Source organism: Falco rusticolus, chromosome 8 (assembly GCF_015220075.1).
Source record: "Falco rusticolus isolate bFalRus1 chromosome 8, bFalRus1.pri, whole genome shotgun sequence".
Classification (NCBI taxonomy): Eukaryota; Metazoa; Chordata; class Aves; order Falconiformes; family Falconidae; genus Falco; species Falco rusticolus.
In genome coordinates this window covers 19,475,776-19,499,679 of record NC_051194.1, presented here as the reverse complement: position 1 = coordinate 19,499,679, position 23,904 = coordinate 19,475,776, and the positions used below count along the sequence as shown (strand labels likewise).

Below are 23,904 nucleotides of genomic sequence, written 5' to 3'. Positions count from 1 at the left end.
CCAGATTCTTATCTGGCGATGGAGAGGCAGAGCCAGCGAGTGGTATTATTTGGAGTTCTTAGAGAGTGAGCCTTAATGTTTGCTTAACTCCACTAAAAATAGACGCCACCCTCTTTTCCTAATAGGCAGCATTTGTCACACTTGATTCATTTCCTCTCCCAAACTGAGTTCCTTCATGAATATTCATTTCTACTCCCCAGGAATCTGCCTGTCCTCAGAAGCTGTGCTGGCGGTGACTGTGCGGTGACGATGCCAGTCAACCTTCCCAAGCTCCCCCAGCACCCGGCCCAGTCCAGCAAAACGTTGGGATACCAACAGCTCCCATTGATTTCTGCCTTCTCTGTGAGCCATGATTGCTTGTTATCCCTCTTGATGAGACCCTTAACGAGTTTCCATTCCTGTTGTCATAGCAGCACCGCATCGCCCCGTACCACGAAGTCTCTGTCACTGTTAATTGTGAGACAGGAGGATCAGTTTGGCAGGTTTTCTAGTGGGGATTAGGCCAAAAGGTCCCTTCTGAACTCTGTTGAATGCAGTTTCTTTCAGAAGATAATAAAACTTGGTAGTCACAGGAAATTTCTGAAGAGGGAAGCTTTGCACGGATAGCGGAGAGAGGGAGAGCACTCCTTACAGAGCGCAGCTCTTCCCATTCATGCTCAGCCACTACTTGCAGCAGGAGAAAAACAGCCAGAAGTGCCAAGGGAGCGTGTAAACCGGTTGATACGTGGTTAGGGAAACCTGTCAGTACCTCACACCTCCTAACCTTGGAGGTCCGAAGCATGTCAAAGACCCCTGCTACCATCGTGCTCCAAGTTGCTGCTGGAAGAGGAGGAGGAGGATGATGTCCTGAGGGAGCAAAGGGCTGGCGTGGCACTGGAGGGGTGCGGGGCCAGCAGGGTGCTGGGGGGTGCGGGGGGTGCGTGGACGGGCATGTGTAGGATCTGGTGTAGGTGAGTGTGTCCGTCACTCAGCAGGGACCAAGGGGAAGCCCTGGTGTGGCCAACGTGCCCCTTTGCTGTGTGAAGGGGTGCTGCCCATCACCCGCAGCTGCGTGGGGCCTTCCAGCACCTCCGGCTGCAGGTCTGCTCCCTGACAGCCACTCTGTCCTCGCTCTGTTTGCTCACTGCGCTAACAATTAGCAAGGTTGAAAGGTGTTAAAGCAATCCAAGGGCTAAAATTGATAGTATCTCAGCAGGCTGGTGTCTGCTGGGCTCGTGAGGGCCACCCAGCAGGTCAACTTCTGTGTCAGTGGGGTCTTTGCCATCAAGGAAGACCATACTGATTTTCAGCAATGTGCTGGAAGAGTTTTATAGGGGTTGCTCTGGTGGTGTGGGTGAGAGATGTGCGTGGCAGAAATGATCTCATCATGCTGTTCACCCGGCGGGTCCTCGGGTGGCCACGTGGCCCTGCTGCAGGAGATGTAGCCATGGTGGCTTGAGGAGGGCAGAGAGGCGCCGTGCTGCTCGCGGCTCGACCCAGCGGAGTGATTTATCAGCGCGGGTGCCATCCTCGACTGGCAGGACCTGCCCAAGACACCAGGTCAGCATCTCTGCTCTTGCACGGAATAGCGCCGCGTGGTTTTTTGCCTGGAAGTGGTGGGACCGGCAGTTGTATGTCACCTCCAGGGATGACAGCTCACCCGCAGGCTCGCTGCTGGCTCAGGATGAAGGCAGGGCAGAAGGGCTGGCTGTAAACACTTCCCTGGTCCCTGTGTGCCGAGGGACGGGGATCAGCTGTGCTCCTTCCCAGAGACCTGCTCTCTGCGTACGCAGGGTGGTTTGTCCTCCGCGCCTGTCACGGGGTTTGTTCCAGAGCTCTGAAATGTAGCCAGAATAATCCATGAGCTAAACGTAGGCATGAGTGGCGTTTTTAGAGAATGAAAAAGAAAAAATAAATCCTTACTCCCCTCAATCTCTCCCCAAAAATGAAAAACTCCACTGGCCAAGCCCTGCAAATGAGATTTTGTTGTTTCATATGTGCAGTGAGGAGCCAGATTTCTAAAGGCTGGCTTTCAATTTTACAGGCGTTTATTATAGGCATGAATAATTGCTGGCACTGTGCTACCACTGCTGTTGTTTGCTCTTACGGTTAGGCCAATTACATATGTAAGCCCCTGATCTACAAGCAGAAGCAGAACCAAAGTAGCTTTGAGGCCGTTTTTAAGAATGAGTAACGTGTCCGCAGGCAGCTGTGGGTGCCCGGAGCTGTGCCGTGAGACACGGGGTCCGTTGCCATAAATGCGTGGACCCGGGTTGTCCGTAGCATTATGCGGCATGTGCTGTCACAGCGCGGCGTGAAGGACACAAACTTGGATGAGCATTTGAGGGGCAGGAACTTGCCCAGAATCATCCCATAGCAAGTGTTGTAGAAGATTCATGCTGTGTTTGGGGAATTCACAGGGAACGCGTGTGGAAGAGAGAGAATTTGAGCTCAACATGAAGGTTCTGCAAGATGGATTTAAACAAAGCCTGTTCAAGTCCTATTTCCCAGCATGGCAGTTGGTTTGTCTCCAGTTCTTACCGGCCTGTGAGCCCCCCTTGGGGAGAAGGATGGGTGCCATCCATTGCTGAATTTCGTATTGATCAGCAGCGATCAAACTGAGCGTTTTTTCTTGCTTCTGCACCATAGGCAGAAGAAGAGTGGGGAGGAGGCAGATCAGTGTGGTGGCTGATTCTCCATGGGGTGATGGTTTCCAGACCGCTGTTTCGGTGGGTCACATCACCCACGGTACCTGTTGAGCTGGACTCTGCGTCGCCTGGCTGTGCTGGTGCTGCTGGGGGTGCCGGTGGGGTAAGGTGAAGAGCCAGCCCAGACGGCGAGGGAAGAGGAAGAGCTGCACTGATCCTTCCTGCACCAGTGGCAAGCTGGTGTCCTTGCTGCTGGGGAGAGCAGGAAGGGAGGGATGTGAGTAAGGAGGGAAGGCAGGAGGTTTGTGGATGCTGATCTCATCATCACAAATCAGTAGTGGATATTGTCTGTGGGAGGTAAGAGCAGCTCCGCTTGGGAAGGAGCCAGCGCTTCACACGCCAGGGGATGGCCGAGGGAGGGTGATGCACTTGTGTCGTTAGTCACCAGCGCCGAGCAGGCAGTTTCTCATCTTGTAGGGTTTGTGTACTCAGCTGGAGGCCGTGGCACCCTCCGTTGGGCAGACGGCCCAAAATCAGCCTGGCTGCTGTGTGCTGAGCTGATGGACTCTGGCAAGGAGATGCTCTGTGCCAGCTCAGTGCAGGGCGCTCCCATGTGGGTTCACCAGTGTCCAACTGGGCCGGAGGCATCAGTTCAGGACCATCGGTTCCTGCGGTGATTTCCTTAAGCATCTACCGCTTCTGAGGGCAGATGCAGCACTCCATCACCCCCAGGGCAGGCAGAGCACCTGGCAGCAAGGTCTGTGCCCTCAGCAGACCCACTGGGCAGCAGCTTCCCTCTCTCCTTGGCGCAAGGCAGATGTGAGCGCAGGCCCAGATTTGTTTACTAGGCTGCGACCAACTGGGGTTTTACGTCCCGATAATTACTGCCACGTCTTCTCTCCTCCTGTGCCTTCACAGCACATGTGTGAACTTCTGGTTGTGTCACCTTCCCATCCTTTCTTAACGAAGTCTAGCAGTGGGAAGTGATCATCACAACTAACATTTGTGTAGTGTATGTCTTTCTGCAGTTCCAGAGCGTTGAATAAATTGAACCCCGTGTCCTCCTTCACCCTTCGTATTCAAGCTGTTTCTGAATCCAGGAATCTCATCGTCTGCAACATGTCTCAGTTCTCGGAGCTTTCTGCTGCCCTGGCAATGATTAATCCTTTATCTCCTGCCTTGTAGAGCCCACCTCTGATGCCCGGATCACTGCTCTCCATCACAGAGACAGTGTTCATCTCAAGATCTTTCTGGCTTTTCCCTAACTGTTTCATTGCCAGGCTAAGTCTGTCTGTTGGCTCCCTGCTCCACCGCAGCAGATGAGGGCTTTTTCTTTTTGCCTTCAGGGTCATTAAAACTTAATTTGCATGTCAGCTTTCTTTGTCAAGGTATCCATTCTCTCCATCTGTCTGGGAGGTAGGACACACTGCTGGAATTCCCTTCTTCTTGCATAATTCGTATTATATGGCATCTTTTGTGCAAAGTGTTCCCTTCTGGAAGTGCTCCCTCTCCTTGCTCTAGCCCTTTCCGAGCATCCAGTTTAGCCGTGGTACCTGCCACAGCTTTGTTACTTATATATATATATTTGCACATGAATGAATTGCATTATTACCATATTTTATTAGCTAGCTCGGTCATTTTAACTCCTTGACAGCTTGATTCAGGTGTTCGTAGGTGCTTCCTTCACCCTGTCTCTCAAGGTGGGATCCACATCACTTAGCTTCAGTCTCCCTACGTGAGCATCCACCTCAGGCAATATCCAGGCTCCATCTCCAGCCAGGAGAGAGACTCCTCCAAAAGGCAAATCATCCCAACATCAGACAGCAGTCAAAGGCAGCCCCATCTCCCATGGGGCAAATTATAATTTCTGCTTGCTGCTGGCGACCACGAATTCCTCAGACACTTTTCAGAATAGATGCAGCCCCTTTCAGAGTGACTTGAAAGCCCGGGACTGTAGGCTTGTTTCTCTGGATTAGCCTGGGCAAGTCCTGTGGAAGTAGAGAAGCAGTGGCTGGGTCTCCAGGGATGCGCAGACCATGGGCTGGAACATGTTACTGAGGGAGCCCAGGCAGCTTGGCTGAGCTAGATGTCTTAATTTTAGGTGTTTAATGTTGAGCCAGATGAATCTGACACTTAGAAAGGTTTGGGGAAATGTTTCCATCTTATTTTGTATTTAGAAAATATAAAGGTATATAGCGAATGTTTAAAAAACAACAACAGTAATAACAGTAATTATAGGTGGGTGCAATTTTCCTTTATCTTTTAACTGAAGTTGCTAGAAAAACTACTGCTGTGCTGATACTTGGCAGGGACACTACTGCGAGTACCCACTTGTTTCTGAAAAATGCTGTTGGATTTTTAATGACCATCAGCAGTACAACCTTGATTTTTAAATGTCATCCTAAATGTAGCGGTTCCAGCCTCCTCTGCTGTGGCATGTGGGTGTTTGAGTAGGGATGAATCAGAAAGCAGAAAGAATTGCTGGTGCTTTCTGTGACTCGCAAGCTTTCCTCCAGGGCTTCCCACCCAGGAACTGGCTTGAATCGTCTGTGGGTTGTGTTGCAGCATCGCAGTCCCTAGTCCCGTGGCAGCACTCCTGCTGTCGCTCTCCCCTCTATTAATGGGTGATTAAGTTGCATGATGCAGAATGAGTTCATTAGATTTCTGCAGGAGCTGGTGTTCCACAGGTCATGCTTTCTGTTTATCAAAACCAGATAAATAAAAAAAAGGTTTCCCAGCTTTTGCAGATGCAGGTTTTCCATTCTCTCTCTGGCTGGAAGCATTCCCCAGGCTTCGTTTTTGGAGCTGAAATCTGTGCTTGGCATTTGCAAGATGGTGATTTGCTTTTGTAAATGGAGCAAAGTCTCGTTTTTGAATCATGACTCAGTGAAACAAATCTACTTTTCTTGCCTAAAATGATCCTAATAGCAATGTTAAACCCTGTGGGACTCAACAGCTGGAGTTTAAAGCATGACATTGCGGTGGGTGTGATTCTCCCTGTGATCCAGCATCTTCCCTTGCCAGTGGAGAAGCAGGGTGGGTTGAGATGAGGCTCATAAGTGATGGGTGGATCGGTTGTTTAGGAGCAATACCTTCGGTGTGGCACCCCGGTGTGCTCCAGGGCACATCCGTGAGCGAAACGGGTTGGGAGATGATAGAAAGATTTGCTTGATGTAAGGCACTGCCTTGCTCGGCTACGGGAGGAACGCAGGGAGTTGTGAAACAGATGGCAGGGTTAAAATAGGACAGTGCATTGCAGAGATGCTGCTGGAAGGGAGAGGAGTGAAGTGCCTGTTCTCACACTTCGCTTTGTGTCTCGTGGAAGAGCTGGAGAGTGCCTGCGCTCCGCTGGCATTCCCAACAGGGATACGCCAGGCAAAGGCGCTTTTTTGCCTTTTTCTTTTTTTTTTTTTAAATATTATTAGCACTCGTCTTAAAGAAAAATCAGCTCAAATGAGCAAGTAAACAAATGAAGCGAGTAACGGTCGAAGGTCTTAGCCTCAGGCCACCTTTTACCGTCTCTGGAGATTATTAGTGGGATGTGTTATGTAGGTACTCGCTGCCGCTGGAGAACGCGAGCTGCAGTGTTAGCAGCCTGGCGGGGAGCACTAAGGCTTTCTTCTTGCCGCGCTCTCCGACAGCTTTTTGCAGTGATTTCCTGTTACCTAAGGCGTGATTTCCTGTTACCTAAGGCGTGTGAATGGGTTTTGTTGGAATTCTTGAGTAACTCCGCATGCCTTGAATCATGCGCAGCACGGTGTGGCAGACCTCGCGGGGATGCTTCTGTGCGGAGCTGCCCCGCTGTGGGTTACGGCCGCAGAGGGGTCAGCTGGGGGGTCTTGCGGCAGCAGCAAACAGGACGGTGGGGCCTTGGGTGTTCCTGCGTTTGCCCCCATCCTGGGCCAGTTCCGTTTTGGAGCCAGGAGGCTGGAGGCGTGCAGAGAGGAGGAGTGTGAAGAAGGGGAGGAGCCGGGAGGCGGGAGCCCAGCACTCACACTCGCACCCTGGAGCGGCTGCTTATGCTCCTGGGAGCGCTTCAGTTTCCCTGTCTATAAATCAGGGGTGCTTTGAAGCCCCTGTGATGAAAAACACTGGATGAGCTCGGGGACGTGGTATTAATCCTGCAATATTGTTCTTGTTCCTTGCCGTGTTGTGATTTTTTTAAAGGAAATACAACACAATTTTTGTGGGCTATGGCTAAAATGGCATGGAAATAAATGAGTTCTGCTTGCACTTGTAGAGAATTGCTTGCTGTTTATTAACGCGGCCTCCGGTGAGACAGGCCCCGTCCTTAGGCACTGATATGCATTTGACCTATGGTAAAATAACAGGCTTTCAGAAATGCATAGGGAGTGTTTTGTAAGCATGGCACATACAGGCATAAGGTTGATTTACGCCTCAAAATAAAGCATCGGTTTGGGTGATTGAGCGCTGGGGGGAGTTCCTGTGATGTCCTTCTCCATGCGCCATGGAGCACTTGCTCATACCTACCTGGAAAGATCAGTCATTCAACACGTTGTGCTGGAAGAGAGCTCACCCGGTTCCCTTGATTGCTGCAGATGGGGCATGAGTCACCTCGTCCAGCCCTTAAATCACAGCGGGCTGACAAACCCCCACCACGAGCGGCTGCCCGGGCGCATCCCTCACCAGCAGAATGGAGAAGACGGGCTACTGGCCTCGGTGGCGCCGCTTCGTACCCTTCCTCTGAAAGGCTCCTCCGGCTCCGTGCTGGCAGTAGCCCCGAGAATCCAAACCCCTTTGCTTTTTGATCATAAAGTAATGTATGGGTCTTTGATTAAACGTGGGTGTTTGATTTGTGGAAGCTGAGCTGGCATCTGAGGCTCTTGGAAGCTGCACCCCTCCACTGGGCTGGGTCGGTGGGACACCGAGGTGCGCAGCCCCCCTCAAGCAGAGCGGCTGGTCCCTGGCCTCGGCACGGGGGTTGGCGCAGCTGGGATGTATGCACTGGCACCAGAATACAGCCCGGAGCCAAGGGTCAGGAGAAGAGAGGGGCTTTGGGGGTGTCCTCAGGAGCCTCACGCGTGCCTGGGCTGGCGTTGTCACTGTCTGCGACCTCCAGCCTGTTTCATGGGACCTGTTCCCCTTCAGATAGAAATACAGCCTGTCGCTGCTTTGTTTGTGTGCGTTCAGCGGCGCAGTCTGGCGCAGTTATTTTGTTATGGCAGCGAAGGTTTTATTGTTCAGAGCTGGTGTGCACTCTGCCGCTGCGCTCCGCAGGGGTGAGGATGAAGAGGGGCTTCGCTGCGCCCTGGCAGGGTCCCTGGGCGTGCATCGCTCCTCGCGCAGCCGTGGTGCTCCGGGAGATCCCTTGCTTTGGCTGACTCCGATGAGCGCCCTGGCCGCGCCGCCCGCTCCCCAGCGGCTGGGCCACCAGCTCTGGCTGCGGGGGCTTTCTGCACCCCTGCAAGGTGTCTTGCTGCAGTAAATTCACTATTCTGTATTTTTATTTAATTACTTACTTTTACAGCTCTTTGTATAAATCTAATTATCCATCTGTTATGGTACGTTACAGCACTGCTGCTTGTCTGATGTTTTTTGGTGGCTTTTTTTCTTCTTCCAAAGCATTAGCCGCCCCAGCCCTGCGCCGTCTGGCCTCCGGGGGGGCAGGTCCCCTCACCATGGCTCTTGACCCCGGCCGTGCCGTGACGAGTGGCTCCGCTCTGCGCTCCAGCCCGAAGCCATTGTGCCTGCAAAGGGCCAGAAACTCACGCTGGGTAATTCCCGCTTGCCTCCTGTGTCTGAGAGCAGGCTTTTCCCCAGTTAAACCCGGTGCCACTGCCCCCCCAGGGACTTGGGGTTGTCTGTGAGGGGGTATCACACCCCGTGCTTTCAGCAGGGAGGTTGCAGGCTCCTGAGAAGCTCAGTTCTCCCTGGCCAGAGCCGGGGCCGCAGGTCGATAGCGAGCCAGGGTTCCCCCAGCTTCTCCCAGGCAGCCTGCCACACTGTTCCCTGTCCCTGGGGTGACTCATGCTCCCTGGGTCCCAGTGTCACATTAGCCCATCAAAATCACAGAATCACGTACTCAGCGCTAACTTATTCTCTGCTTCTGTTCTCTTCTTAGCAACAAATACTCAATAACCTAATTGCTCATTAAAAAACATACTTGCATCTAGGTAATCCATTATGTCAGTTGAGACGTGTTGCTCTCGCAGGGATGCTGCTGCTCCCCCACTACTGCGATGAGCGCCTGGCTTGGTAGAAAGTGAGAAGGCAGCATTGCATTGAAGTGGAGATTTTCATCTTCTCATGGATTTTTTTTTTATATCTCTCCTATATTCTGTGCTTTTGAACATCTAACATCTCTTTTATGCCTCACATCTTTCATATGAAATTGTTGTATTGTGTTGCCTATTGAAACCTCGTTTTTCTTTTGTCAGATTTTACCCCCTCACCCCTGCTTTCTTCTTCGCTGTATTTTGATCGGCATAGCTACTTAAGGCTCCATTTTTCTGTGTGGTTTTTAATCTCCTTAAGTCGTAGCTCTGAAGGTCTTTGTGATCAACTCCAAGCTCAGACCTGGTGCTTGGCGAAGAGGCTTTCTGGGCCGGTTCTGCCGCACGCGGACCTCGCTGGGGGCGTTGCGGGTGCCTGTGCTTCGCCCTCCTCCTCCAGCTCTGAACGGTTGCAGGCAGCCCTGTTGGAGTTATTTTATTATTACACTCCGCATCTCATATTGCGCATGCAAACGTCCTTTCCGATAGCTCGGCGATAATGGGGAGCCTCTGTGCTCAGCACGTGTCGGTGTGAGAGGTTCACCCTGCACTTAAGCCCCCTTTGCTGTTGTCCCGGCAGAGCCAGCGTGGCGGTTTCAGAGGGCGAGGGGGCTGCGGAATTGTTCGCGTTGAGTCGTCCCAGTTGTCCTCCTCTTAAGAACAAAGTTTGGAAGGGGATGTAGCCATCCGGTGTGCGTGTACCTGGGAAGCAGTGGATTTGGAGCCAGCTGGGCCCGCTTCAGCTGCTCCGCAGTTATTTTCCATGGGGATAGTTCCTGCTATAGCCAGTGCTTTGAACGCTCCCCATGTGTCACTTCTCACTTGGCCTATTTTAATGCTTTTTTTTCTTGCTTTTTTTTTTTTCTTCTTAAACCTGCAATCTAAAATTCAGTCGTGCAAGTACTAACAAGCTGCTGATCATCCCGCCTCTTTCTTCTGCCCTTATTCAGAGTCTCAGATTTACAGCTCTAGCTCAGGCTGGAATTACTGAATTCCAGTCGAGCCTTTAAACGTTGACGTTGTAACCATCAGTTTTATCTCTCTCTCTATTATTTGTCAAGTAATTTTAACGTACATATACTTACAAGAGCTGTCAGAAATCCAGATACAGAGGCCTGTGAAAAAGTCGGCCTTTTCACGTGTGACCCTGCTTGTACTGGTTTGCAGGACTTACCAAAACAACCTTTTCCATTGCCATTCACGTTCTTACCCAGGTGTGACGGCTTGAGGGGCACGAGGGGCCAGGAGGGCTTGGAGCTGTAGTGCCCTTGCAGGCACGTTTCGGTGCCACTTAACTCTCCTGCGAGCAAAGCATCGGTGCACTCTCGTTTTCTTTGTTAACAGATTTTGGAGTGAAAACTGGGAAGGGCAAGGTAAGCCATGCTGCCTTGCTGCCTGTTTCTGATCCTCAGGTTATAGCACAAGCTAAATAGACTACACTAAATTTTTTAGGTTGTTTCACAGACTTACAGTCTTTGATCCCTGGCTTTGATTTCCCACGCAGCATCGCAGACCACTGGTTCTGATGAGAGAAAAGACCCATTAAGTCCTGTCTAGCCTGGTGATTATCCTGCCTTTTCACCATCTCACCGGGCTTTCATCAGAGCATGAGCTCTCCACGTCCCTCCTGGCACCCTGGGGAGGGTGCTGGTGCAGCTCAGCACCGGCAGCCACCACAGCAGGTGTGTGCCGGTGCCGCGCGACACGCTGCAGCCGGGGCAGGTGAAGCGCTGTGCTCAGCACCCTGCTCTGCCAGGCAGGAGCATCCCCTCCAATGCCCTCCCCCATTCGCACCCCTTCTTGGTCTTTGCCTGGCTTCAGCAGGATGCTCAGAGTAAGGAGGTGACCCTTTTTTTTTTTTTCCTAGGGTCTCGTGTGGTTTCTACAAGCAGCAGGCCAAGGAATAAATATCCTGTGTGTGTCCTTGCCAGAGCAGTAGAGACAAGGGCGTTTGCCTGCCTGCCCTGCTCTGTGCTTCCCAGTCCCCAGGTCCCTCCACACCACTTGGCTTTCCTTTTCCTTTTTTTAAATTTAAATCTAATTTTGCTGTCATATTGCATGTTCCCACCTAACTCAAGAGCCACTCTTGCCTCAGGGCTGTGTTGCTGCTTTTCAGTCTTCCCACGCCCCTCGTGTGTGCAGTCTGGAAAAACTTTGGAAAGTCTCTCCAAAATTTGTGCACGTGTACTTAGGGTCACGCTAGGAGGAGCAGGGTAAGGGTATCGCTTAACGGACAGTACTCGTTAAAAAATCCCTTCTTCAGCAAAACGGGAGCTGGTTCTGTGTAATGAATTTGCTGGTGAAATGGTAGGGAAGCGCATGTTGGATTTTCAGGAGCAACAGCGGTGTTCCCCGAGCTGGTGCTGCTCCTTGGCACACCGAAGACAGTGTCCAGGGAGCAGGGGCAGCTGTCGCACCAGTGGGTCCCTAATAGCCCACCTGCACGGTGTGGGGCGATTGCAGTGCGTGGGGACCGCGTGGGAGGCTGGAGGGCTCTGATCCCAGCGTGTGAGACCACGGCTCCTCCAGGAGCCTCCATCGTGCTGGCAGGTCCTCTGGTGTCATCCCTGTCCTGTCATCCCTGTCCTAAGGTCTTGCTGCTTCCACAGAGCTTTAATGGAAGAAAAAAAGGAAGAAGGATGCAAACATCTTGAGCTGGCAGCTTGTGGAAGGTGCTGGGTCCCATCTCTGCCTGATGGTGCCTTCACCACCCACCCAAGGCAGGACCTGCTACCCGGCACCGGGGTGCCGCGGCAGCTTCATTGCAATTTTGCTCCGGTAGTGCTGATCACAGTGCCTCAGCCCTTGTTTTTATTACTTTTGCTTCTCTCGCCGTGCACTGTTGAGGCTTGTGGTGTTCTGGCAAACAAGCCTTGACTGTAATAATTTCTGGCCCCTTATGGGAAGTTGTAACTCCAACGCAATGAAATATAAACTGGCAGAAAATGGAGTGGTTCCTTCTGCCGTTGCAAGCTGCAGCAGGCAGGCTTAGATGGAGATTTTCTCTTGGCTTTCCCTCCCCTGCTTTTGTTTTTTCCCCTCTCCATCAAAGGGCATAATCACCCTCCTCCAGCCCCCGAGAGGGAAACGTGCTGATGAAATGGCACAGTAAATCTGTGCTCGGCAGTGTCACAGCTTCAGGAGCTTCAGAAGGAGGTGACAGTGGGAAACCTGGATGTTGTTTGTCTTGTGGTCAAAAAGGCGCGTCGTAAGCGCTGCAGAGTGCTTGCGAGGGCATGGATGGCAGCCCCATCACTCCTGGGGGAGCCTGGCTGAGGGGCGCGGGGAGAAGCAAGGGGGTCTGCAGGCAGCAGGACATCGTGAGTCGGGGGGAGGATCAGCCTGAGCTGGGACTGGAGAGCAGAGCACAGACCATACCCTGCGCCCTGGGAAAGAGGGTATCATCCCCAGGATCCCTATCAAGAGGGTCTGGTGGCCCATGCCCAGAAGCGTTCAGAGGTTCCTCATGATCTGGGATGGATGGCCCATGTCTCAAGAAGCTCAGGAACTTCTGCTAAGACCAAAGCCCACCTTGCAGGGACCAAAGCTTTCTCAGGAGTGCTCGGAGGTGATGATGGTGTGGGCATCTGTGGGCACTAGAGATTCCTGCTGGTCTCCCCGAGCTCTTCACCCCTGCTCAGCGCATCTTGGCCAGCATGAACACCAGCAGTGTGCCTGTTAACTGCCTGGCCCAGCACCCAGGCAGCTTCTTGCATGGATCGGATCAGTCACGATGAGCCTGGACTCAGCCTTGTTTTCTACTCCTCAGGAACAGCGTGAGAGAGAGATGTAAGAGGCATGGGCAGCATGGCTGGGAGGCCCCAGGACCTCAGGCGTGCAGTGAGAGCCGCATCTGGAGGGGATGTGGTGTCACCCCGCAGGGGGGTCGGTCTTCCCAGGGCAAACTGGGGCTGTTTAGCACATGGGGGTCTCACTTGGGAAGCTGCTTGAGCCTGAGCATGGCGCTTGTGTCGGGTCCCCATAGACCTGTGGCTCTTCCTCACTCGGGTTTGAGGCTGGTTAATCTCATCCACTGAGTGTGCCCCGATCTCTGCCATCACTGCAGCATCACGGGGTGTCGTTGCAGGCTGTATTCCATCCCTGTCCCAGCCTCAGAATTCCATTTCAGCGAATTTTGTTGTCTGTGCCACCATCCCCTTATCCATTAGCAGATCAGCACAGGTTGAATTTCCCATGCGAGCGCTCCACAGTCTGTCTTATATTTGTTTTGTTCAGGCTGCTTTTCCCTGGGCTTGGCAGTGTAATTTGTACAGATCTCTGCTGAGTTTTCCAAACCTTTAAATGAGCTTTTTTGTTAGCATGAAGCCTGGACTATTGATAGTAGAGACGTTAAACAACAGAAACATTGAGAGACATGCAGCAGAGCAGCACACCTACCATCCAGGAAGGCTTCCTAACCTCTAGAGGTGCTCCTTGGCAGAAGCTCCATGGTTCAGAGATTTAATTAGATCTAATGCTCCAGCTGACCAGCCAAGCATTAAAAGGCATACCAGTTTTTAACTTGCGTCCCTTGCTGGAAGAGCTTTTATTATTTATTTCAGATGGACGTGGCAAAAGAGCTTGGATGTCCCAGACTTAATGTGTTCCTTGAATGGCTCTCTGAGGTCTGCAGCACGGGGGTCTCCTCTCGGCGCAGCTATGCCCAGGAGCAGGGCCTGCCTGCCTGCCGGCTTGCTCTGCACTGACTCTGCTCTTCCTTGGCCGGAGTGACATGCCTGTGAAATTTGGTTGAGTTTTCAGATCAGAAGTTGTATTTTCTGAGTGTCAGTTGCTGACTCTTCCTTGGGGCCTGGAAATGCAGCTGGGATTTCATCACCTCTCATTCACACCGGCCTGGAGCCCCAGTGCTGAAAACGTGCCTGACAGTGGGGCTGGTGATGCGCTGGGCACAGCCGAGCCTCTGCGCTGCGCCTTCCCCTAGAAATGCTTGAAGCAGAAACAAGCCCAACCCAACTGTACACAGACAAAGCCAGAGACCAAAGCTGTCATAGCTGGAAAAACAGAGCTGAAGAAACCTTCTTCATGCCCCTCCTGCCTGGTTTGCAGCGGTCATCACAGCAGCAGTGCTCTGGCTGTGCATCTCCTGTAGCAGCTAGCTGGGGCTTGGGGGTGCGTAGGGCTCTGGATCACAGCCCTGATGGCTCTGCTCATGTTGGGCAGCCTCTGCAGGAGAAGGTTTCATGCTGTTCTAGTGAGCATGGCCATGCTCAGCCATCCCAGCTCGAGCACCAGCCATGCCCAGCTCACTGCTGAGGGCACCTTCTGCGACCTTGGGAGGTGTTTTTCTTCTTACTGCTGCATTTCCTTACTGCATTCTACGTATTGCGTCTCCAGGCTCCCGAAGGAGTCTAATCATAAGCCGTGGCTATGTCTGGCTTATACATCCATCTGAACTGATGGGAGATGCAGGATTTGTTCACTTCTGTAGGGCAGATATTCCTTATCTCTCGCTCTTTGGAGGTGAGGGTCATGCTTAGGACCTTTGCACCTGCTAGCGTATGTCAAACAGGTCTCCAGCCAACCCCTGGGTGCTCTGGGTGCTGTTTGTCCTCCATCCCAGTGCTGTAGTCTTCCCATCTTTGCCCTGGGAGGGGTCGCTAAGGCTGGATGGGTGCCACGATGCTGCGGGGCTGCAGGACTGTCCCTGTGCTGGAGGGGCCGTGGCTGCCTGTGTGACTGGGGTATGGCTGGAGATGAGGGCAGCAGCAGTAGGCATCCGGCTCCAGGGGCTGCCTGGGGGCAGCTGAAGGTTTTGGGGCTGGGGCTGGTTGCCCGTGTTGACTCCTGACTCCAAAGCCAGACCCAGGCTAGGCCACCAGGGATGCCACCGCTGCTCTGCAGGGGGAGGGGGTTGGCCACGTGGGCCGTTTCCCACCATGTAGAGGTGGAAAAGCACATCCTGCTCCTGCAGGAGGACGCTGCTGCGTCACATGGTGGGGCTGGGGGATTGGCACGTCTTGGTACGTGCATCAGGTCCCACCTGGACCCAGGTGCTACTAGAAGCTGGTTTGCTCCCAGGGCTGCTGGGGCTGCTGCAGTGGCAGCGCATGGAGGTCTGCAGAGTGTGCTGTGAAAATGTCTTCTGCAGGAGGATCCCGAAGCTCCTGGGTTTGTTCTTTCTCCTTCCTGTCCTGTCTGGGCAGGTTATAGGTGTCCCCCTCCTCAGCAGGGTGCCTGCGTGTGGCTCTGCCTAGGTGCCTGCTGCAGTAGGATGCAAGTAGGTGAGACGAGTAGGCGGTAGTACCAAGTGGATGAGGAACCTCCTTTTCCTGCCTTGAGATTGAGCTGGTAATTGCAGTCAGGAACCTGCACACCCCACCTGCCACCTCTGAGCTGTGGATGACTCTTTGTGGTGTGAGAAGCAAAGCCTGGATGGGCAGGGCGGGCTGGAGAGGCTGCTGGCACCTTGGCTGAGGCAGATGAGCTTAGTGTTCTGCTGTATTTCTGGGAGCCACAGGTTTAATTCAAAGCTGCTCCCTGCCCAAGTCCATTTGTCTTCTGCTTTTGTTTTTGTATGACCCTGTCTGCCTCTGCCTCTCTTATTTCTTGGATGATGCTCGGTACTGACTGCTCCAACAGCTTTCTGGTAGCGGTAAGAGCCGTGGGTGTTTTGCTGTAGCAGGGATCCATGACCTTTGTCTGGCTGCAGTGCAGTTGCTGCTTCAAAGTTGAGCAAAGGCTGAAATGCTGGAGCTCTTCCTTGGAGCGCAAGAAACCTGGGATCAGGGATGCAGACAGCTGGTACGTTGTGCTCCAACCGTGAAAGCCCCGCTGAAGAGGGACCCTGTAGCATCTGACCTCCACACCACCTTCAAGGATGTACTAGAAGTGGGGTGGCAAAGTGCTGGTACCGGGGAGCGGTGCAGCCGGCAAGCACGGCTTGTCTTTGCCTGCCTGCACCTGGGGCAGCTGCTTGCATCCGGAGCTGAAACTCTAGCCTGGCTCTTGAGACGGGAGGATGGATTTAGCCATTTTGTAGTCCTTGGAGAGAAGCGCTCGGTGCGAGAGACGTGTGGGTGGTGGGATCAGCCGTAATTTGTGATTCAGAGGTACTAGGGACAAGCAGGACCTTCCTCCAGGTGAGCTGGAGCACAGGAGCATTTAAATAAATCAGTACATTAACGGCAAGCCAGGAGTGTGGGAGGGGGAACGCAGGAACTGCAATATAAAAGGCTGTCCAGGAATAGGTGCGGTGTGAAGCAGGAGGGTTGATAGCTGTGGGGGAAACACGGGGAGATGGGTGGGATGTGGGCACGTGGCGGGGTGGCCCGGGTGGCCCTGCGTGCCCTTCCCCAGCCCTGTTGCCATCATTTGGGGTTGCACCAGTCATCCACTGCGTGCGAGGTGGCCCGCAGGGCTTCGCGCCTTCTCCGTAACCGCAGGCTGCGGCCGCTGGGAGCTGGGGTAGGGGTTGCTCTGGGATCGGGATGGATCGACCCTCGTTCGTGTCTGCTGCGGCACCTGGGGTCTGTCCCACCCTGCCGTGCCTCACACTGTTGCTGACCTGCCTTTTGCTTTGTGCCTGCAGCAACCCCAAAGTGCAGATAGAAGCAATCGAGGGGGGCGCGCTGCAGAAGCTCCTGGTTATTCTGGCTATGGAACAACCCCTGGCTGTCAAGAAAAAGGTGAGCAAGCAGGGATGCACCACTGGGTAAAGCTGGTTTTGTGCTGAATTTGCTGTAAGAGCGCTTTGGGACATCGCTGGCATCGTGTGGGATGCTACGCTGTCCCCCCATGCTGGGTGGGTTTTACTCTCCAGGGGTGCGGGAGGGTGGCCCTGGGTGCTGGACCACCCCCAGCAGCCCCAGCTAGCCAGTGCCTACTGGCCCCCCGGCACCGTGGGTCTCACCCCCACTGCCAGCAGCAGCACGCGCGGCAGCTCTGCCAGCCCTGTGGGGACAGGACTCGATGCTGCGGCTGCTCTGGGAGGAAAGGTGAGGGTCCCCATGGCAGGCGTAGCGATCAGAGCCTAACAAACATGGGAGCTGACGTCTGGAAGGAGCTAATTGCTGGAGCCAGCCCCGTGTCCTGCCTTTGGCGGTGGCTCTGGAGCAAGGCGAGCAGCGCCGAGAGCCCCCAGCCAAATGTGCAGTGCTGTCCATCGGGGTGGGGGCTTCCTCACCGCCTCCCTCCTGCCCTCCTTGCCGTACTCCCTGGAGCATGAGATCTCATTACCCTCTCTTCAGCATGCGATGCCACCTCTGTTTACGGGCTGTAAAATTATCTATCTGCTCCCAAAAGCCCAGCCCCGCTGTTTTAACACGGTGACCTCCTGCAAGAGGGGGTTTGGCAGGGCAAGGAAGCTACCAGCTCTTTCATTCATCTTCCATGCACCTGCTGTTCCGCAAACAGCTGTGTGCTGCCGGTGTTGTAACTAGCCCCTGCAAACATGTTCTCATCCAGTCCATGGTAGGAGTGCTGCAGTGAGGGAGAGGCGTGGGAGAGGCTGGGGAGCCCCTTTGCTTTTGGCCGGGGGTGTGAGGAGGTCCTGGCTGGAGAGGTGCACTGCAGGATGCTCCGTGCTCAGAAGCTCCTCCCAGGAGTGCCCATGGCTCAGTCCGGAGCTCGTTTTGGGGTGGGGGGGATAGCTGGGTGTGCAGAGGCCTTTACGAGCATCGCTTGCACCCCTGGGTGGTGGGTGCGGGACCGTTCTTTCCAGCCTGAACACGTCCCGCTGGTAGCCCCTGGAGAAGAGCTCAGGATTGTCCACATTTACATGTGGCCTTACAAAAACCTCCAAGGGCTGAACCCCTTTTTCCAGGATAGAGGCTTTTAATTTCCAGTTCCCGTGCTGCATACAGTCTCCTACAGCCAGGATCCCAAGAACGGGCTGGTGCCCCAGCCCCTTCCCTCACAGAGCAGCAGCCCACGGCTCCCGCTCCGGTGGGTTTTCTGCCCCAGTGCTTGCAGCAGTGCGCAGCAGCAGGGCCAAAAGTGCATCTCTTCCCTCCCCCATCCTTTGGCCTGTGGTTGAAACAGGAGACAAACATTCTCCGATTCACCAGCGGCAGCTCAGAAGATGGAAAATAGAAACAAATGGGACCGGGGAAGACGTGGCTGTCAGCTCCGATCCGTCCGTGGGGACCGGGGATGCGCAGTCCACCTCGGTGCGGAGGGGCCGGCTCTGCTCGCTGGCGGGCGCCCGGATGAGCATCCCCGTCCCACTGCCTGCGGGCGGCATCAGCCCGTCCCCTCTGCAAACCACGGGTGTCAGAACCAGATGAGTGTAAGAGTGTAAGAGTCAGCTGCTGGCCCCTCATTGCTTCCTGGTTTTAACCCTGTACCGCTCAAGGCCCAGGAGGCAGGGGCGGGTGGGCTGGTGTCTCTTGCTCGCGGTGCGTGGTGCTGCACCATGACAGAGCCCTGTTTTGGGGCTGTGTCCTGGGAAACATCATGGTGTTGTCCTCTGGCCACGTGGGTGCAAGGGAGAGGACGTTCCCCGGGTGTCCAGATCATCTCAAGGGGATCAGGCTCTGCTGAGCGGTGCTGGATCCCTCCTTCACCTCGTCCTTAGCCTGTAGCTGGGCTCTGTGCCACGGACCGGCAGGGGCAAACCACATGGAGAAATGGTGGCGTTGGGTCTGTTGGGGTGCTGGCTGCAGGGGCTGTCATTCTAGCACACGCCATGACGGTCTGGGTTGGAGTTCGGGTGAAAGTCACCCAAGTTTGGGCAGCCTCACAGCACCAGGGAGAGCTGGGCTCAGGAGAAAATGGAGCTCCCGGGGATGCCCCTCTGCAAGGAGAGCTTTGAGCTGTGCACAGATGGGCTGGAGAGTGTTTCTCCTGTCCCCGTGGGCGCCATGAAGAGAGGTTGTGCCAAATGTGGCGGCCGCAGCCACGTTGCTGATGGAGCTCTCTCCCTGCCAGGCTCTCTTCGCGCTGTCCTCCATGCTGAGACACTTCCCCTACGCCCAGCAGCAGTTCCTCAAGCTGGGCGGCCTCCAGGTCCTCAGGAGCCTCTTCAGGCAGAAGGGGATGGAGACCCTCCATGTCCGTGTGGTCACGCTCCTCTACGACCTCATCGTGGAGAAGGTGAGGAGCCAGGGGGGGGGTCGGGACCCAGCCAGGCACTCCCCACCTCCACCCCCTCCCCACACCACAGGAGCCGCACGAGCATCCGTGCTGGTCTGTGCCGTCGGGATGAGTTTCCCCCAGCCTGCGGGGCACGAGCGCCTGGGAGAGCCCAGCGTGGGCTTAAACCTTTATTTTTCATTAAACTGCTGCCACCGTTTCCACCCGGGGGTGTTTAAATAACAGAACGGCAGGGCCACAGACAAGGAGCAGCCTGCGGTGAGCTGGGCTTGGCGTCCAGCCGCCAGCTGCCCCCTGCCCCTCGCCTGCCTGCCCGTCCCTCGCTGGAGCCCGGCCCACAACCTTAAGTGTTTTATTTCCAAATACCGTGGATTACCACTGTAAATGTAAGTTTAAAACCTGTCTTTCCTTGCCATCGCTCGCTGTTTAGTCTGTGTGTTTCTCTTACTCCAGAGAATGGAAATTAAATCCACTTTCACTCAGTTTATAGCCAGTTTGCCCTGCAGATTATTACTGCTGTAATACTTGGGTTTCAGGCACCGCGGAGCGATGCCTGCGTTTTAAAACAGCTGTTTTCCAGGAGACTTTGTAAAGGTGCAAATCATTTTAGTGGGTCTCAAACCTCACCAGGTGCTGGCTCCAACGTGCCGCGGTCCATCCTCGTGCCTGCGGGGGGAGGGTGCCCACGGGGGCATCTCACCTGCACCGCTTCTGCCCGTCCCGCTGCAGGTTTTACAGCAGCCCCATCCGCTCCCCGGCCGCAGGCCTGGCACGTCCTCAGGTTTATGTTCAAATAATGGTTTTTCCCTGTCTTTCGGACTGAGAATGCCGTGTACCAATGCCGGCTCCTCGTGGAGGAGATGGGGGAGCCGGGGTGCCCGCGGGGCGCAGGGCTGGTGGAGCCGGGGGCAGGTTTGGGCTGGCTGATGGCCATGGCTTGGCTTGAACGTCCTCTGGCCTTGTCCTCGGCAGCTCTCCGTGCTGGAGCGGGGGTTGCTGGGGCTCCGAGTGGCTTCTTTTTCCGTCTTCTTTCCTTTTCACCCCAAGTCCTGCGCGGCCGGCAGGGGGTTAGCCAGCAGCTCTCTCGGGGCACTGGGAGAGGGGGGGGGGTCTCCTTGGCGTTGTCCCTCCTCGTCCCCACTGGGTCCTTCCCGTAAATCCATGGGACCGAGCCGCCGGCCACCCGGGGTCCCTTCCAAGGTGGTGAATGGGTCACAGAAAATCCTACGGGCACCCTCGGGGGTGCAGGTGGCCCCCGGGGACAGGGTCAGCCGGGTCTCGTGGCAGCTCCTGGGCACGCTGCCTGCCCTCTCCTCCCCCAGGGCTGCATTTCTGCTCGCCACCCAGCAGAAGCCCTCATCTCCCTGCCAGGGAGCAGCCCTGCGCTATGCAAAAGTAATTAGGGAAGCGAAGACATAATAATTATTACAGGGGGCCACCAGCCAAGCCAGGCGGATCCACTGGGGCAATGGAGCCTGTTTGGGGAACTTCATGCTACCCACAGCCACTCGGCCACCCAAGCCCCAAAGGGTGCCCGGGTCGTGGGGGTGGGACGTGTCCCTGCCTCCCCCCGGCGCTGTCAGGGCAGGTCTCCGGCTGGGAGGGGCTGGCAGCCCCACCTGCCCCCACCGTGCTGCTCTGGGCACCCTGACGGCAGGGCTGCGGTGTTTGGGGTCTTCTGGGCTGGGCTGGAAGAGTCAGGTCTGCCCGTGGCTGGAGCAGGGGGGGGTCTCCATCGGTCCCCCAGGAGCAGCGCAAAGGCTGGCAGTGAGGTGTGCTAGGTGCTGCGGGAGCCTGCCCAGCAGCCTGAAGCAGCAGACTTTTCAGGGTCTTCTGCTGAACTGTCTTCATCTGGAAGTTCTGCTTCCAGGGCCATGTGGTGCTGAACCCCCGGGCACCGGGAGTTTTCCAGGGTGGGCGACCAGGGACACACAGGGAACCGGGACCAAACCTTGTCTTGGTTTTCTGTTGTAAGTCACTCCCGAGGCAGGTGTTCGGGTGTGTGGCTTCCTCTCCTGCGGCAGCCGCTGCCTCTTAGGGGCATTAATCCCTGTCCCACCACTTGCCACAGATGCTGCTTGAGGACTCCCAGCACGGAGAGCAGACGGAGGAGAAAATCCAGCAGTACAGGCAAGTCAAGCTGGTCCCGGCGGTGGTGGAGCAGGACTGGTGCGTGGTCGTTTCCAACCTGCTGGCCATGCCGGAGCACGACACTCGGGAGAAGGTCCTCAAGATGGTCAGCGTGCTGATGGCCTTCTGCAAGGACCGCTACCGTGGGGACCAGGCACTCAGCACCACCCTCAGCCTCCTGCGCAGCGAGTACGAGGAGCTGGCAGCGGAGGAGCAGAGGGAAGGGGACAAAGATGGCTATTTCAAGGAACTGCTTGGCTCTGTAAATACCATCATTCAGGAGTTAAGATGAAGAGACCTGTAGGTGCGGTTCAGTCCCAGATGATTCAGGGTAACAGTGTGAGTTTCGATGGCACCAGTGCGAACACATTTCTGAATAAACTGCGGGAGTAAATGAGATGCCACCACTGGGCGAGTGTGACAACAGCTTTGTTATTAAAAGACAAGTGGTTGGGGTAGATCTTTTGCATGGGGTACTGCTGGGAAAATAGAGATATATACCTTACGGGGAACGAGGTAGAGTCCCAGCTGGCATTGCCTCCAACCCTGGTACCTTACGCGTGTTCTCGGTCCGTCTGCAGGATTATTCGGGGTGGGAAGGGCAGAGGGATGCAGGACTGGCCTCTGCTGCGCGGAGGGGAGCGTTTGTTCGCGCAGCTTGGATCTGCCTTTGTTCTTGCCTGGCGATGACCCACGGTGTCTGTGATCTTTTATTTTCTTCTGTATAATCCATCTCGGCACTCAGGCAGCACCATTTGCCTTCGGATTGCTTTGTGCTTGTACAGGAGAGCTGAGTGGTGTTTCCTTGGAATGTTGCTTGGAGGGGTGGGCTCTCCGGGGGTCTCCAGCCTTCCCTCGGAGCAGGACTGTCCCTGGTCAAGCCGGTGTGGCTGTGAGCGCCGCCAGGAAGCCCGGCTGTGCCACCCTGCCTGCACAGGGGCCAGCAGCTCTCCCGCAGCCCCTTGCTGCTCGGGGGCAGCCACGTCCCAGGGGCTGGGGGTTCACACGTGTACCCAAGCCCGGTTGTGGTACAGCCGTGGAACCGCTCCTTCCAGCACAGGGTGTAGCCAGCGGGTGAAGCTCACTTCGCCCTACAACAGACCATTGAGCTTGTCTGCTTGCCGCCTTCGTGTCTTTGGAGATGGCCTCCAGGGTGATCTCTGGGGTTGGGGGTGGCCAGCCAAGGCGTGTTCGTCCCCGACGTCCAGCAGGCTCCCCTTGCCGGGGCGGCCGTCTCCCTTCACACAGCCCTTTCGGTTGCACCTTCTGCTTCCCTTTCCTCCGGGCTCATGCCCTGTTCCCCCAGCGGTGTCCTTGCAGGTCCCCGTGCTGGATGGGCGGTTGGGGAAGATGTTCTGCCCTGTCCCTGTTGAGCTGGCTCTGTGTCCCCATGTTGTCCTTTCTCAGGAGAGGAAGAAATCAAAGTGCTGCCCAGCCCCTGGCCTGGAGATGAGTGTTGCCTCCCCCGCCATCAGCAAAGAAGATTATAGAAACGAGAAACTGAATTTTGTCATTTTGTCTGTTTAATTGCAGTGAAAATCCTCTCCTTGTTCTGAACTGTTTTGTAGGGAGAGGCGAGGGGAGGGGAGAGGAGAGAGATTTGGGGTCTGCAACAGACTCAGCAGCATGGCACGGCGGCTTGGGGGTGACACTTGTCTCGCCCCCACCCTGCAGCGGTCATTTTCCTGTAGCAGGATCCCGATAGAACCGGAGTGTGGTGGCAGCCGGGTGCCGACCACTGGCTTGGGCAGTTCAAGCCGTTTTCCTGCCGACCCCTCTTTGAGGTGCCTTTTGCGGGGGCAGCAGCTTTATCCCTGCGGCTTTGCCCAGCAGCACGAGAGGCGATGGCAGAGTGCGCGTTGGGACGCCCCAGCACCGGGACAGCCCAGCACCGGGACGCCCCAGCACCAGGACAGCCCAGAACGGGGACGCCCCAGCACCAGGACAGCCCAGCACGGGGATGCCCCAGCACCGGGATAGCCCAGCACCAGGACAGCCCAGCACCGGGACGCCCCAGCACCGGGATGCCCAGCTTTTGGCCGCAGCGCGCCGCTGCAGCCGCCCTGGCCCCGCTGCCGCCAGATCAGGCCGAGCATGCCCTGCTCCCAGCGCCCTGCCGAGACGATTATTTGTAATTCCTGTGTTCGCTTTCAGACTTGCTTTCTAGCAATAACAGGTATTTCAATCACCGCTGCTCTCGCCACCAGCTTAATGGGACCCAGGGGCTGCTGCAGCACCAGCGTTGCACAGGGGCAGAAACCACATGAGTAACGAACGCGGGGGCTGGTGTCCCCCAGCCCCGACCGGGGGCTTTATGAGGGGCTGGGATTCACCCCCCATCCGCTGCTGCTGCCCCAGACAGGGACCCCCTGCAGCCAGCACAGCCTGGCAGGCGATCGATCAGGCTGTTTCAAGGCTGTTAGCCTTTCCTGATGCTAAAATATTTCTGGCTACTGTTTACAGCATGTCAGTTGTCACTGTTAAGTAGTGGGGCTAATTATAAATATCGATTATTTTTTTTTTTTTTTTGTCCTTTCTGAGTTTTGGTTCAGGCTGTTTTTCTGGGATTAGAAATGATATTTTTTTTATTTTTATTTTTTTCTGAGATGCATTTCCCAGCCGGTCCTGCCAGGATTTTGCTTTGTGGACTAAAAAAAGAAGTAAAAATCTATAATGGCAACAGCCAGGGAGCAGAGCTGGGGTGTCAGCAGAGGGATTTCCCTGGCCCTGTCACTGTTTCACAGCTGGATTTAGCAGGGTCGGGGAGGTCTAACGCCTCTTTAAGGCTGGGCAGGGAGAAGACCAGCAGCAGCAGCCACCCAGCTGGCTCCCTGCCTGTCCAGCCCCCACTCGGTGATGCA

At 55.3% G+C, this 23,904-nt stretch overlaps 1 protein-coding gene across 8 annotated transcripts in view; it reads left to right on the top strand.

The window, feature by feature from the left end:
- SIL1 (SIL1 nucleotide exchange factor) overlaps positions 1-21,454 on the top strand; it is a 97,395-nt gene extending 75,941 nt beyond the window's left edge. For all 8 annotated transcript variants that reach the window (XM_037397601.1, XM_037397606.1, XM_037397599.1 and 5 more), the window contains 3 exons: positions 16,410-16,506; positions 18,749-18,913; positions 20,985-21,454. In XM_037397601.1, coding sequence (XP_037253498.1) covers positions 16,410-16,506; positions 18,749-18,913; positions 20,985-21,335 — 613 coding nt within the window. In that variant the 3' untranslated portion in view covers positions 21,336-21,454. The remainder of the gene's footprint in view (positions 1-16,409; positions 16,507-18,748; positions 18,914-20,984) is intronic.
- Positions 21,455-23,904: the final 2,450 nt, after the last annotated feature.